This window comes from Agelaius tricolor, unplaced genomic scaffold (assembly GCF_023055355.1).
Source record: "Agelaius tricolor isolate 1412-34295 unplaced genomic scaffold, bAgeTri1.0.p SCAF_12, whole genome shotgun sequence".
Lineage (NCBI taxonomy): Eukaryota > Metazoa > Chordata > Aves > Passeriformes > Icteridae > Agelaius > Agelaius tricolor.
In genome coordinates this window covers 10,944,001-10,956,519 of record NW_027269272.1, presented here as the reverse complement: position 1 = coordinate 10,956,519, position 12,519 = coordinate 10,944,001, and the positions used below count along the sequence as shown (strand labels likewise).

At 40.5% G+C, this 12,519-nt stretch overlaps 1 protein-coding gene across 1 annotated transcript; it reads right to left on the bottom strand.

Annotated features, from left to right (window-relative positions):
• Nucleotides 1-9,551: 9,551 nt before the first annotated feature.
• CCL20 (C-C motif chemokine ligand 20) lies at nucleotides 9,552-12,148 on the bottom strand. The gene is made up of 4 exons (XM_071437044.1): nucleotides 11,358-12,148; nucleotides 11,015-11,129; nucleotides 10,222-10,299; nucleotides 9,552-10,048 (listed from the first exon to the last, which is right to left on the bottom strand). The coding sequence occupies exons 1-4, from the start codon at nucleotides 11,437-11,439 to the stop codon at nucleotides 10,021-10,023; spliced, it is 303 nt and encodes a 100-aa protein (XP_071293145.1). The 5' UTR covers nucleotides 11,440-12,148; the 3' UTR covers nucleotides 9,552-10,020.
• Between the last annotated feature and the right edge of the window lie 371 nt (nucleotides 12,149-12,519).

Genomic DNA, 12,519 nt, shown 5'->3' with positions numbered 1-12,519 from the left:
ATTCCCTGAGCAGTTCTCAATATCCAACCTAAACCACGCCCTGGCACAACTTGAGGCCATTTCCTCTCATCCTGTCACCTGTTCCCGGGGAGAAGAGACCCACCCCGCTCGCTGCAGCCTCCCTTCAGGGAGCTGGGGAAGTGATCGTGTCACCCCCAGTCGCCTTCTCCCCAGCTAAACATCCCCTGCTCCCTCAGCTGCTCCTCACAGGCTGGCCTCCAGACCCTGCTTCAGTTCCACGGCCTTTCTTTGGATGTGCATTTCATCAAAAAGAGAAGAAAAAACATCACTGAAAAGAGATAATCCATTAATAGTATGAAAAATTTGAGTCAAGCTTTATGCTGAAATGGCTGTAGAGCATCAATAGGGGGAAGCAGTAAACACATTCTCATTTGGCCGATCTCGTAGCCCGTGTTGTTGACAATGGATCAATACAAGACAGTTTCTCTCAGTGTTTAACAATACGTGACTTTTCCAGAAACACCCATATGGCTCCCTACAGCTTCACTTTGAAGACAGTCCTTTGGTTTTTTGAAAGCCAGGAAATAAAGTACAATGGCCAATTCCAGATTTACTTCAGGACACAGCTGGGGGACAAAGTGGTCTCTGAGTTTTTCATTTCCATTTGTTGTTTTAAGTCTTTTATCTTGTTTGTATATGGAAAGTCTTGAGGCAGATAAGAAATATTTTTATTGAAAACAATCTGAACAGCTTTCCGACTAAATTGACTTACTTGGACCAACCCTTTTCAAAAATAACTTTTTGAACAACCTCAAATCTTTGTGGTCTCCAATTTCTTAACAACTTTTGTATTTGTTTAGCATAATATTTAGTCACCCAGATTATAAATTCAGAATAAAAATATTTTTCTCTTCTTTAACTTAAATGATGTGAACAAACAACTGTGGCAATGACACTGCTTCTTACCTTAAAACATTATTTGTTCATCATAAAAACAGATTCATGCAGCCTTTCTGGTACCTTCAGTATTACTTAACACCAGCTGGAAGTACTACATTTAATTGTTTTAGTCATACTTAAACAAAACAGTCAAAACAGGGGAGGGAAGTGGAAGGACTGCAAAGCTCCATGACGTCAATACCTGTTGATCAGTACGTGTTCCCCTCACTTTCTTGCTCCAAATCTTCATCTGAACATGGACACCACACAGTTTGTCCTTAGGAACAATTATCAGTTATTAGGATGCAATAATGACTCAAGATGATGAATCAGGCCTCAGCTGTCACCTCTTTCCTTGCTTCTGTAAGCATAAGATAAGGAAGCAGTGGAGTCATGGCAGAAGTTAACCGCTCTGAGCCCTGAGCCTGCTCTCCAGGCTGACCCAGGGAGGCTCTGATGTGATGGCCTTGTTTGCTCCACTGTACAGTCACTAGAAAACACTGCTGAGAGGGGACAAGGAGCTAACTCTGTGCTGAGACACAGCTTTTCCCACAGTGCTACTCAGGAGAGGACTGAGTGCAAAATAAATGTGCAATGACCACAGTGTGTCCTTCTGACAAAACAGAACAGAGCTGTGGCACCAGCAGGATTATCTGAGGAGGACTTTGGCAAAAAGGGGAAAACTATGGGGAGGGAGTGAATGGAAGGTCTTGCTATTTCATTTTTACTTGGAGACTAGATAAGAGGGATTCTGACGATACAGCAGACTGAGCTCCTGTCCATACCATTGACTGTTAAGGAGAAATGCAACTTTCCTTCAAGTTCGTGGAAAGAAGCAACTAGTGCATTCTTTTAGAAGGAGTATTTTCAGACTGCTGGGGAAAAATTGTTGCCCTGCTATTTTTTCAGTGTCTAAAGAGTGCACACAACTACTGAGTCATGAAAGGCTGACTTCAAAGAATGCACCATGTAGGGAGTTCAAAAATATCTATACTGGAAATAAAAATTAAATGCTGAGACATACATCTTTTATATACAGAGATCAAAATTATTGATGATATCAGCCTGGAAAGATAATTGATATAGCAGTTGCTCCCTGTGCATTTTTGCTTATGTCAGCAGCTTCCAGGAGAGGCAGAAAGTTGAGATAGTATAAAACTCATTGGTTGTATTCAAGAGGCTTTGAAAGGCTTCAGTGTAGATTTATCTACAGTGCTGAAGGGAACTCTGTCAGACAACTTGAAGCACAATCAGTGCAGTTACTATGAAGAACTTCCTTTGGAGAACCTTGGGTTCTTTCTGCCAACACCGGTTCTGAAAACCCTCTCTTGAGCCAATGTACCATCCTAAGGATAAGATAAAAGAAGTGTTTCTGACTCAAATACACTTGTTTGCAGAGAAGAGTGGGGTTTAGGCTTCCTGGTTTAAAGCTGCATCATGACCCACTTGTTCTGAAGTAGGTCAGCCTGTGGTATGCTGAACTCTGTTAGAAAGGCCAGCCCAAGAGTAGTCTGAGTAGAGGGGAAGGTGTAGAAAGCCACTTCCTATTTTTGTTATGCCAGTAGTGGGTGAAGTGAATTTTTACTAAGGGGAGTTTTTGTGTGCTGTCCTTTCTCATAATTTTCAGGTCTGCAGAATGCAGAACAGTTCTCTGATAGTTCCTTGTTTCTGCTTGGTGAATTAATTAAACAGATTTACTTTGTTTTTTCCCAGGGTTGTTTTGTTCTGGCCTATTCTGCTTCCTCTTACCCAAAAATTCTCAGTGCATCGCTAAAGCTCCTTCTCACTTCTACTCTGTTATTTTCAATGCTAATCATGACACCACAGCCTTGAAAAATTAGTTAAAACTATTACTTATATAAAGGGCTTTATGTTCTGGGAGTTTTCCCTTTGCTAGGTAAGAGTTGTTCTAGGAGAAAGAAGTGACAGTGCATTGTAGAACAGTGTTCTCTTTCCCAAGGATTGTTTTTCCTCTTTGCATAGCTGTTTTCATTAATTTAAAAATCTAAAATTTAAAAAAAAAAAAATCACTGGTTGCAATTTGCCAAGAAAGTGTGTCACCCACAAATTTCTGTTCACAAATAGTTGCTTGTAATGTTCACCTGCAGTGAGATAATAACAAGTAGCAGAAAGGAACAGTAGTTCTCTTCCTTACTCTTCCATTTTCCATCTCTGACAAACTGCTGGCATATCTCATGCAGTCAGGGAATTCCATACATCCTTACTTGCTTCAGTTAAATTTTCACTTAGCTGAAAGAAATTTTTCCTTCCTGTCCACTTTTTATGACTTTCTTCTTAACCTTGCCAAGTTTATGAGTTGACCTGACAACAAAAAAATCCTCAGTACAGAAACCCCAGTGAGATATATTTATCTTACCATTTCTGAAAAGAACTCAGAGATGCTTTAATCTTTTTTTCCATGGCCCATGGGAGATGAAGACCTTTAGGCTGAGCTCTGCATCATCCCATCAAGACGGCGAAGCTGACGGTGCTGGGTAATAACACAAGTGTTCTGCGGTTGGTGAGTTCTCAGATGCACCCCGTGAGGAAAAGAGAGGAGCTCTTCTACATATACATAATGCACAATTGGGTCAAACCATGAGTCAGGAGGCAGCAAAAACTCCTGACAAATAACAAGATTTCTAGTAAGTCTACAATAGAACTGGAAAATATAAGTAGTTAAAGCCACTTGGTTTTAGAAAATATGACTTTGCTGACGTAGAAGTGTGTTCATCTCACCATTGTTTATAATTTAAAAAAATAGCCAAAATAACTAACTTGTGATTTCATATTTGTTATCTATAATTCTGAAATCTATTAAGCATTTCACTTAAGCAGTTCTTTTTTCCATATCTGTTTCAAGGCCAGGTTGGTTGGGGTTGGATGGGTCCTTAAGCAACCTGGTCTAGTGGAAGGTGTCCCTGCCCATGTCAGGGGGTTGAAACTGGATGATCTTTAAGGTCCCTTCTAACCCAAACCATTCTATGATTCTATATTCCTTCATTAAGTGTGGTAGTCCTACTACATTGCTTTCTCTTTACCATCATTTTGATGTTCTTCATATGGATGTGCAAAACAAGGTGCATGTATATCAACCATTAATTGTAATTAGCAGTAATACACCACTACCCACTTTCATAGTCATGAAACATTTTACCTATTCTTGTACCAATTTGGGGAATGCTATAGAGTGAGCAAGTCTTTGAGATTTGCAGATATCTCAGATATCTGAGATTTGCCTCATCTCTGAAAGACATTTTGACCATTTATTCCTAGTTATAACAACATGAAATATTCAGATGCTCACAGGAACACACAATCATCTCTTTGAAACAACTCTATTAAATGTACATTTGAAAATAAAGAAATCACTGTAGTAGGATATATAACCAAAACATTATTATTTTTCAGATATGCATGACAAACTTTTATGTGAGCATTTTGATTTGCATTCCCTAAACACAGCTGTATAACAATTTTTATTCATAGATGAGATACAATTCATACGTGAGTGAACAACTGAAGTCACTCTATACACTGACCACTCTACATCTCTGATTTACTTGCCACATTAAATTTGCCATTCTCAATTTCCCATTTGCCTACTTTTAATGTTTATAGAGTTATCACTGGCTCTGTGCCTGACTAATGATGCTGCAAGGATATTGAACTACTGGTTTAATCTTGACACTGTAATTGACAATTTCACTGCCAACTGGACCACTTACCTGAACCCATTTCCACTGGCACACTCTGATCAGATGGCGTGATCAGTCAGTGCATAGCTGTCTGCTCCCCCACAGGTCTGAGGCTGTAGCTCCTAAAAGATTTGCAATGTTTCTCTGCCCTTGGAATCTAATAATGCTATCTGCTGGCACCTCCATATTGTGTAAATCAATTCTTGGTACAGAGTTTATCTACTTACAAGTCAAGCTCATTCAAAAATAATGTATGTTTTGATTAAATTTTATTATGTGAAAGACATAGGATAATCACTGTACCTGAAGTTTGGCTAAGAAATTAAAAATATTTTGTGCTCTGTTTTAAATACTTTGGTACATGCCTACACTAACCATGGATCCCCAACTGCTCTATTTCCATGTTTCATGTTTCCTGAGTTGCTATCTATTAAATGGATCCTATCATTCAGGTTTTCTCATCAGGAAGCCCAAGTGGGCCCAGATGGGCCTCCCTGCTCCCATTTCCATAAGCTGGTTTGTATGTTTTGTTTGTTTCTCTCTCCCTTCTTATCATGGGTACATCTCTTAACCAAGTGTCTAACAGAAAACTAATCTGATATTACAGCTACCTGTGTGTGTCCTCTGCTGCACTGTGACACAGAGACAGCTAATGATAGCCTGGGTGTCCTGAATTGTCTCTAGAGGCCATTCCTTCCCTCTCCAGCAGTAAAGACATAAAGGAGAAAAAACCCTATAAACCAAACAGATAGAAAGAACATGGGCATCTTCAGCCTCAGCTAGAACAGCCATTGTTTTCACTGAAAAAGGGGCTCAAGATCATAATTTCTGATAACTGGAAGTAGTGTTCACTGGAAGAAACATGGCAATGACCTTCCTGTTAAATTTCACTACTGCAGCTGCTACACCAAAACATGAGTTGGGTGTTGAAATATCATGCAACTAGCTTGGGTGCAAAAAGCTGTTGAGATGTTCTTCATAATTTGTTTTCCAGAGTTTTGTCTGGGTTAATTTTGAGGGCTAGAAAAAATAATCATTATGAGGCTTAGATTTTTAGGTAAATCAAGATACTTCAGGAGAACCTGATACACTGAAATGTGTTGGATACAAAAGAAATTAATCAAGGGGTTGGGGGTTTTAAATTTATATATATGGTAATTAATTATATATTTAATGAACCTCAGTTGATTTCAGTTTAAAGTTAGGGAGCAGGAAAATTTCAGGAACATGGAAATTTAAATGCAGGGGCTTACAAGTAAAATTATTACCTTATTTTGGGGGTATAAATGAAGTCATGGAAGCAAAACTATAGAAATGCTGTTGTGAATTTAAAAACAAAAATCAAACATATTATTTTAGTTTCTACTTTTCTTGTGGCATATTTGCTTTTTACCCATGCAGTATTCTAAATTTCATCTGCTGCTTTTATATTTAACATGTGTTTTGTATTGCATAATCTTTGAATAACACTAGAAGTTCAAGAAAGCTAAAACACTATTAAATGAGTGCCTGGGTTTATTTGCAGTGGTAGGTCTCTGAGCAATACTCTATGGCTAATGTACAAGAGCAGCCACAGGACTGCAGCTATTGTACATCACATTTAAATGTTCTAACACCAGCAGCTCTAGGAGGGCTTTGGCTGGAAGCTGTCTGCACCTGACAGCACAGAAAGAATAAACACAGCAATTCAAAAGCCTTTACAGACTCAGGACTGCAACAGTGCTCAGTTAAGGCTGACACCTCCCAGAATAGAGCAACCACAAGATCATGGGAACATAAATCATAGTTTTCATTGATGTAAAGTCATACAGCTGTAATTGCTTAGTATACTTAGCATGCACAATGCAGTGGGCTTGTTCTGAAGACTAAAAGCTTCTTTTATGATTCATTTTTTGGCAAGGGATATTGCCTGTAGCCTGATATTTGGAGCAAGACTGCCAGGGTGTAGCACAGCTGAACTCAGTGTACAGAAGGTCTGTTACAATTGATCCATTTCTGTTGTTTTGATGTTTTTCCAGCTGGGTGGGTGCCATTAGAATCAAGTGACAGTGTCATGAGCTTAAAGCCCTTTGCACTTCTGGAGTTCCCCAATTCAATTCTCAACAAATTGCAGCTGAGTAGTGCACTCCAGTTCATCAGGAGTGAAGTCAGGCTGCACATGGGCTGGTTGGTAATTGAAAAGAATGGATCAATTGTCCCCATCCCTGTGGGGGGCTGAAAGTGTCACTGTCACTAAGCACACCCAGATATACCTGACTGCAGGACAAGGCCATTCACCCATCTGTCTCTTGGATTTGCAGGGGCTTTACAACCCCTCTTTGTGTTTTTCCCCTTTTGGTGGAAAAATCAGGAGACAAGGAAGGAATAAAACAGCCTTCAACTTATGGAAGCTGCCATCAGCTGAAAAGAAATGATAAATAACTTGTCAGTACTTCTCCAGCAGAAGAAATGTGGCAGGTTTTATATTTTAACAGCAAAACTAAATAATCAGATTTGCTATTCTCTACAAAAATTCCTGACCCTGCAATGCTAGTTATTTTGTTGCTTTGTGCCGGAGTGTGATAAAAAAAATTTAGAAATGAGTAAATCTAATTATGATTCCATATGTGAACAGAAATTTTTCTGTCAAAGGTCCTAACACAACAAAAGGCTGCAATTCCTGATTTGGAAAGGTGTGAAATTGTTTTATGGTAAAAAAAGGAATTAAAAAAGGAATTAAAAAAGAAGCAGAAAAATTATTTTTAAAAAACCACAGAAAGAATAGAAACAAATAGGATTCAAGAGCAATACTGCAGCTAGCAAAAGAATCACTGAGGACTGGTTTCAATACAGAGAAAGCAAGACACTTTGAAACTGAAGTATAAAGTGCTCAGAATTTGAAAGGAAAGCTCTCACATCCACTTCCCAAATATCTAAGCAATAATAAAAAGCATTTTGCAAGAAAAAAAAATTGTTTTTTAAACATTATGCAAATGGGAGAGAAAAGGTCTCCAAATGACCATTATTTAATTCTCCATCTCAAATTATTCAACCAAATTGCACAGGCTGAATTAGGAGCTGAAGGCCAGAGATAGAGAGGAGACAGAAACTCACCTACTCACATGCAGAACAGTCCCACCAAAGTAATCAGGATTCAGGTTTTCCTAGAAAGGGTCATGATTTCCAGAGCTGTCAGAATTTCTAACTGACCACTTAAGGTTACATACAGAAATGTGCCTCTGATCTGATGATTTTGGAGTCCCAGCACTCAGTTATAAAACCTGTTTGTATCCTCAGGAAGGCATGGAGGGACATGCTATTTCTACACAGACTTTCCTAGCAGTAACATAACAACCTTAGCAATTTCTGATATTGAGCATGGAAACCAATATTTTCAATATCTTTCCTCTTCCCAGGAGGTTGGTTATAAAAAAAATTTGCCCAGAATAGGAGGAACTAAAAAGAAATCCCTCAAGTCATAGCTCTGTGGATGGAGCATGTGGGGTTTTGTAGCAATGGCAGCATGGATGAGCAGAGGAAGAGCGAGTTACAGAAGCACTACAAAACTTTAAAGAAGCCTGAACTGGGAATTAAGAGCCACCCATAGAATTCCACACACTGGTCTTTACTTCCTTATTTTGCTCCCCTGCTTTAAATTCAACCTTTGCACTCCAGGCTTTTCTGCACCAAGTTCTTTACAGCTCTGGTTCCTAACAGCCATTCCCAGGGTAGGCTTGGGGAACCTCAGCTTCCAGCACTTTTAACACAAACCCATTCATCATGTCTGCACCACTTTTTGGTACCTGATTTAACCTGTGAACTCTTTGAGCCCAAACAGCCCATACCAGTACTAGCAGGTATGAGACAGAGCTCCACAATTCTGCCCAGAAGTTAGGGGAATGCCCAGGGAACAAGCCGGGTAATTACTTCTCCCTGGAGAATACCTTATGTTTGCAATATCAGGAATCCACCTAAAGGAAATTAAAGCTAATTAATTTTGCTCCTTTAGATTCCTTGCTCCTTGAGAGCTTCACGCACAGGGAACTGACAAGTCCCAGATTTGTAGAGCCACAAGCAGAATTTTTAAGCTCTAGCAGGTGTTGAAACCAGAAAATAACAGGCTTACACTCATGAACACCATTTTAAAAACCCAGTATCTCTCAGCTCCTCTCTCAAGGGCACCAAAAATACTTTGCCTTTAAGTTTAAAAATTAAATTAAAATTAGTGCTTGTATTTCTATGACTAATAGACAGTAAAAGGTAAGATGTAAATTTATCCATAAGACTCTGATGCTGACAGTGGGAGGATTTCACTTGCCCACCCTATCTGGTCACATCCCTGAAGTCCACATGGGCCATGTAATAGAGGATAAAAAGCTGAACAGCCTTCCCCAGCCTGACTGCACCCATCTCTTCCATAAGGTCTCATTATTTTTTTATCAGGCATCCCTGACCTCCATCAAGGGCTCTTGCATCAGGAAAACCTCATTATGCCAAAAGCCATAGGATACCATAGGCAGACACAAAAAGCAGAGGAAAGCACTGCAAGTTTCTCCACTAGAGAAAGCCCTTTAGGTTGAGAGAAGACTGTTACCACAATGAATCCTCCTGGTGGATATGCTAAAGAAGCTTGCCCAGTAACAATGTGTAAGGCTTCTCCTGAATAAATAGAGAAACTGGCAAAAGGAATTCTCTCACATCTGGTTAAGATGAAGCTAAATCTTCATGGTAAACAAAACTTGATATATAGGAGCTGGCTGGGGGTGAGAAAGGAATTATATCCTGTGGAGGTCATGGCTACCCCTAGGGCAAGCAAAGTGAGTAAGGTGGAAAGTGGTTGTAACAGGTGTCAACACACCTGTGCAATTGTTTCAGCTGGAAGCTCTTAACAAAGCAATTAATTTCAAGGGCACGTCATGTTTCCAATTAAAAAGAAATAAACACATCACAGAGAGTGCTGATTTTAACATTTAATTTTTTAAAATCTCCAGTTACCATTTTTTTTCTACAAACAGACTTTGTTTAACAATAATTCAAGAGGTATTATAATGCTAACTACAGCTTAAAGGAAACATTTTGGCACAAGACAATAACAAAATAAACAGAATAAATAACCTGCTTTACATATGCTGAAGAAAACAAAACCAACATGCAATAAACTTAATAAAATTCACACTCTGTACAACAGCTCAAGGTAGACCTTACTAAACAGTACTCATGTCCTATCAGTAACATAAACATATTAGTAAAAATAGAAACTGTAACAAAATGCTTAACTCAAGCAAAACAGCGATGCAATATGAATCAACTCAAGAAGTTCATGGTTCCAAAGAAGCCAGAGTTGGAGGTGAGTGAGCACACAGCAGTGTACAAACCACCTCAGCTAGGAGCCTCAAGTGCTTCTTCAGCCACGTCTGCGTTCAGCTCCTTGCTGGAAACTGCGTCAGGCTGACATCCTCCTGAGCCTGTGGCTGTTAAAAGGAAGAGAGAACACACATAAATAATGACCTCAATTATAGTTTTCTCTTCTCCCCTGAGAGAATAGCTCAGGTGGAAAAGGGGGCATGTGACATGACTGTCTCTGAGAAGACTCCAGAAAGGAGTAGCTGAGTCTGACAGAAGATGGAAAGAGATGGATTCCTACCTCAGGAAAAGGAGATGTTTCTTCACCCAGCCTTCCTTAGGATTTACACAGGCATTCAGCCCACTGGCAGTGTGGAAACTGGAAAAGAAATAATGGTAAAGAAATCAGAAATCCCTGCCAATAACTGCTGTGTGGAGTACAGTTACTCTATATAATGACCAATAGAAACTGCTTTTGTAAACAGTAGCTAGATATGGATGCTCCAAATCCCTCCAATATTATATGAAGAAAAAGAAAGTTAAATGCAATAGCTACTTCAGTCTCAGGGATCATTTTTTGCACCATAAAATGTTGTTCAATTTATTTGATCTGTTTAGGCAAAGACCTTTGCTGGATGCTAGAAACAATTTGTAAAATTGAGAATAGGTGCTGTCAAGCTAAGGTGACAGATCAACATCTAGGCCAAAACCTTGTAAGTAAAACATCTGATCCCTGTGAATTAGAAGAAATCTTGTCACTTATGTATCTGTTTACAGGTTTTGGCAAGGGAGCACTCTGTGTTGGCCAGAATGGCCCTTAGCTGGAGACAGAACCTTGTTTGCACAGCTGATTGCTAAAGAATCAGATTTATTATTTACATTGTATGACTGTCCCTTGGGTTAGCAGTCCCTATCAGCTAGAGGTTGTGTGTTTTGTTTACAGGTGTGATATACAATTTCTTCAGTTAATTCAATTTTTTGAAAAGGCAGGAAAAATCTCTCTTATAACATTCAAATCCTTGGTTTAGCCCAAACAGACATCCTAAAGTTAATACATGTCAGAAAAAACTGCAGAGGTTCAGAAAGTAACTTACATGATGGCAGGGATGTCGCAGACCTCGCTGGGGAGCTGTTCCGTGTAACCCTTCAGGGCCCACTTAGGCAGACGCACTTTGGTGTAGGACAGGCAGCAGTCCTGGTTACTTTGTGCTGGAATGAAGGACAACAAGAAGGTAAATAAACTCCATTTGGCCCTGCTGTCTAAGGCACTCTCTGCTCAACCCCAGCCATCCAGCTCACCCATGACAGAAGAGGGGGATGAGACAGGAGACAGCACACTTTGCTGAAACCATTCCCTTCCAGCTCAGCCCCTCACTGCTGCCAGCTGTGAGCAGCAGCAGGAGCCCTTCCCAGAGCAGAGCACCTGAGGTCACTCACCTTCCGAGGTGCCGCACAGGAGCAGCGCCAGGAGCCCCAGCAGGGAGACCAGGACCATGCTCTTGCTGCTGCAGCCAGTCATTCCCTCTGTACACACAGCTGTGCTCCAGTGAGTGCCTGGCTGTGCCTGCTGCTCCTGCCAGCCCTGCCGCACCTCCACCTGCTTATAAAGGGGTGGCAGGAGCCCGGGAATTCACCACCTGGGCGGTTCCATGTCATCAGCAGGTTTCCCCATGGCACATTCCATCTCGCCCCGGCCTCGGCTCTCCTTCCGGGTACTACGAACGGAGATAACAGTGTGCTGGGGAATATTCTAATGTTTTTAAAGTTGCTTAAAAGATTCAGTCTGAAAGAAAAGGAAATAAAAGGCTGTGAGGTAATGGTTCTGTGGGTGAAGCGTGTGTAGTTTTGGGGGTAGGAGTGTGGGTTGTGAAATGAGGAAAGTCAATGTAGGTAACTTTAAATATTACCTACAGAAACTGTGTGTCTGCTGTGCTCTAGTTTAATGAACCCAGCCTGAGAGCAGAGGCAGGTGGGCTGAGCCAGCCAGATTCATTTCAGTGTGGCAAGGAGCTGGGTCACAAGCTGCACCAACACCAAAGTGCTACATTAATATTTCCTGGTTGGCCAACACCGTAACATTGGACTTTCCAGATTACTGTTTCTGAGCTCTGGACTGTAGTATTGGCAGGGACACATGAGCAGGATTGAGTATCCATGGAAATGGGGTTTTCGTTTCCTTAACCATATATTCCTTGCCATGACTTCCTGCAGCTCATTACATGTCTGAACTATTTCATCTGCAACAGAGTGAGCTTAAAAGAAACTTGAAATGGGGCCTATATTCTCCAAATCTGTGCTTTCTAGAATGCATTAATGTGCTTCATAAACAATAGCTCTAGTTTGTTGCTTTCCCAAACTGTACCAGAGTATTGTAACTTGTGAACATTCAACAAAATTACAAACAATCTTAAAATTGCCACGCACAGCTCTAGAGAAACCACCAGGGAGAGGCTCTGTCACCACTCCAAGTACATTGTTTGAGCTGCTACTCAAGGATGGAACTTTCCCATGCTGTTTAGGGATCTTTGTGAAACTACTGTGATGGCTGCAGGCCATGTCCCGGCCAGCCAGTGCTCACAGGAGCTGCTGCCAGCTCCAG

Bases quoted from the DNA above. Each gene is read 5' to 3' on its own strand.
- CCL20 (XM_071437044.1), bottom strand. From the start codon at position 11,439: ATGACTGGCTGCAGCAGCAAGAGCATGGTCCTGGTCTCCCTGCTGGGG. The intron at 11,130-11,357 runs GTGAGTGACCTC...CCTTCATTCCAG, and splicing joins CCTGTGCGGCACCTCGGAAG to CACAAAGTAACCAGGACTGC. The intron at 10,049-10,221 runs GTAGGAATCCAT...TCCTTTTAACAG, and splicing joins AAACATCTCCTTTTCCTGAG to CCACAGGCTCAGGAGGATGT.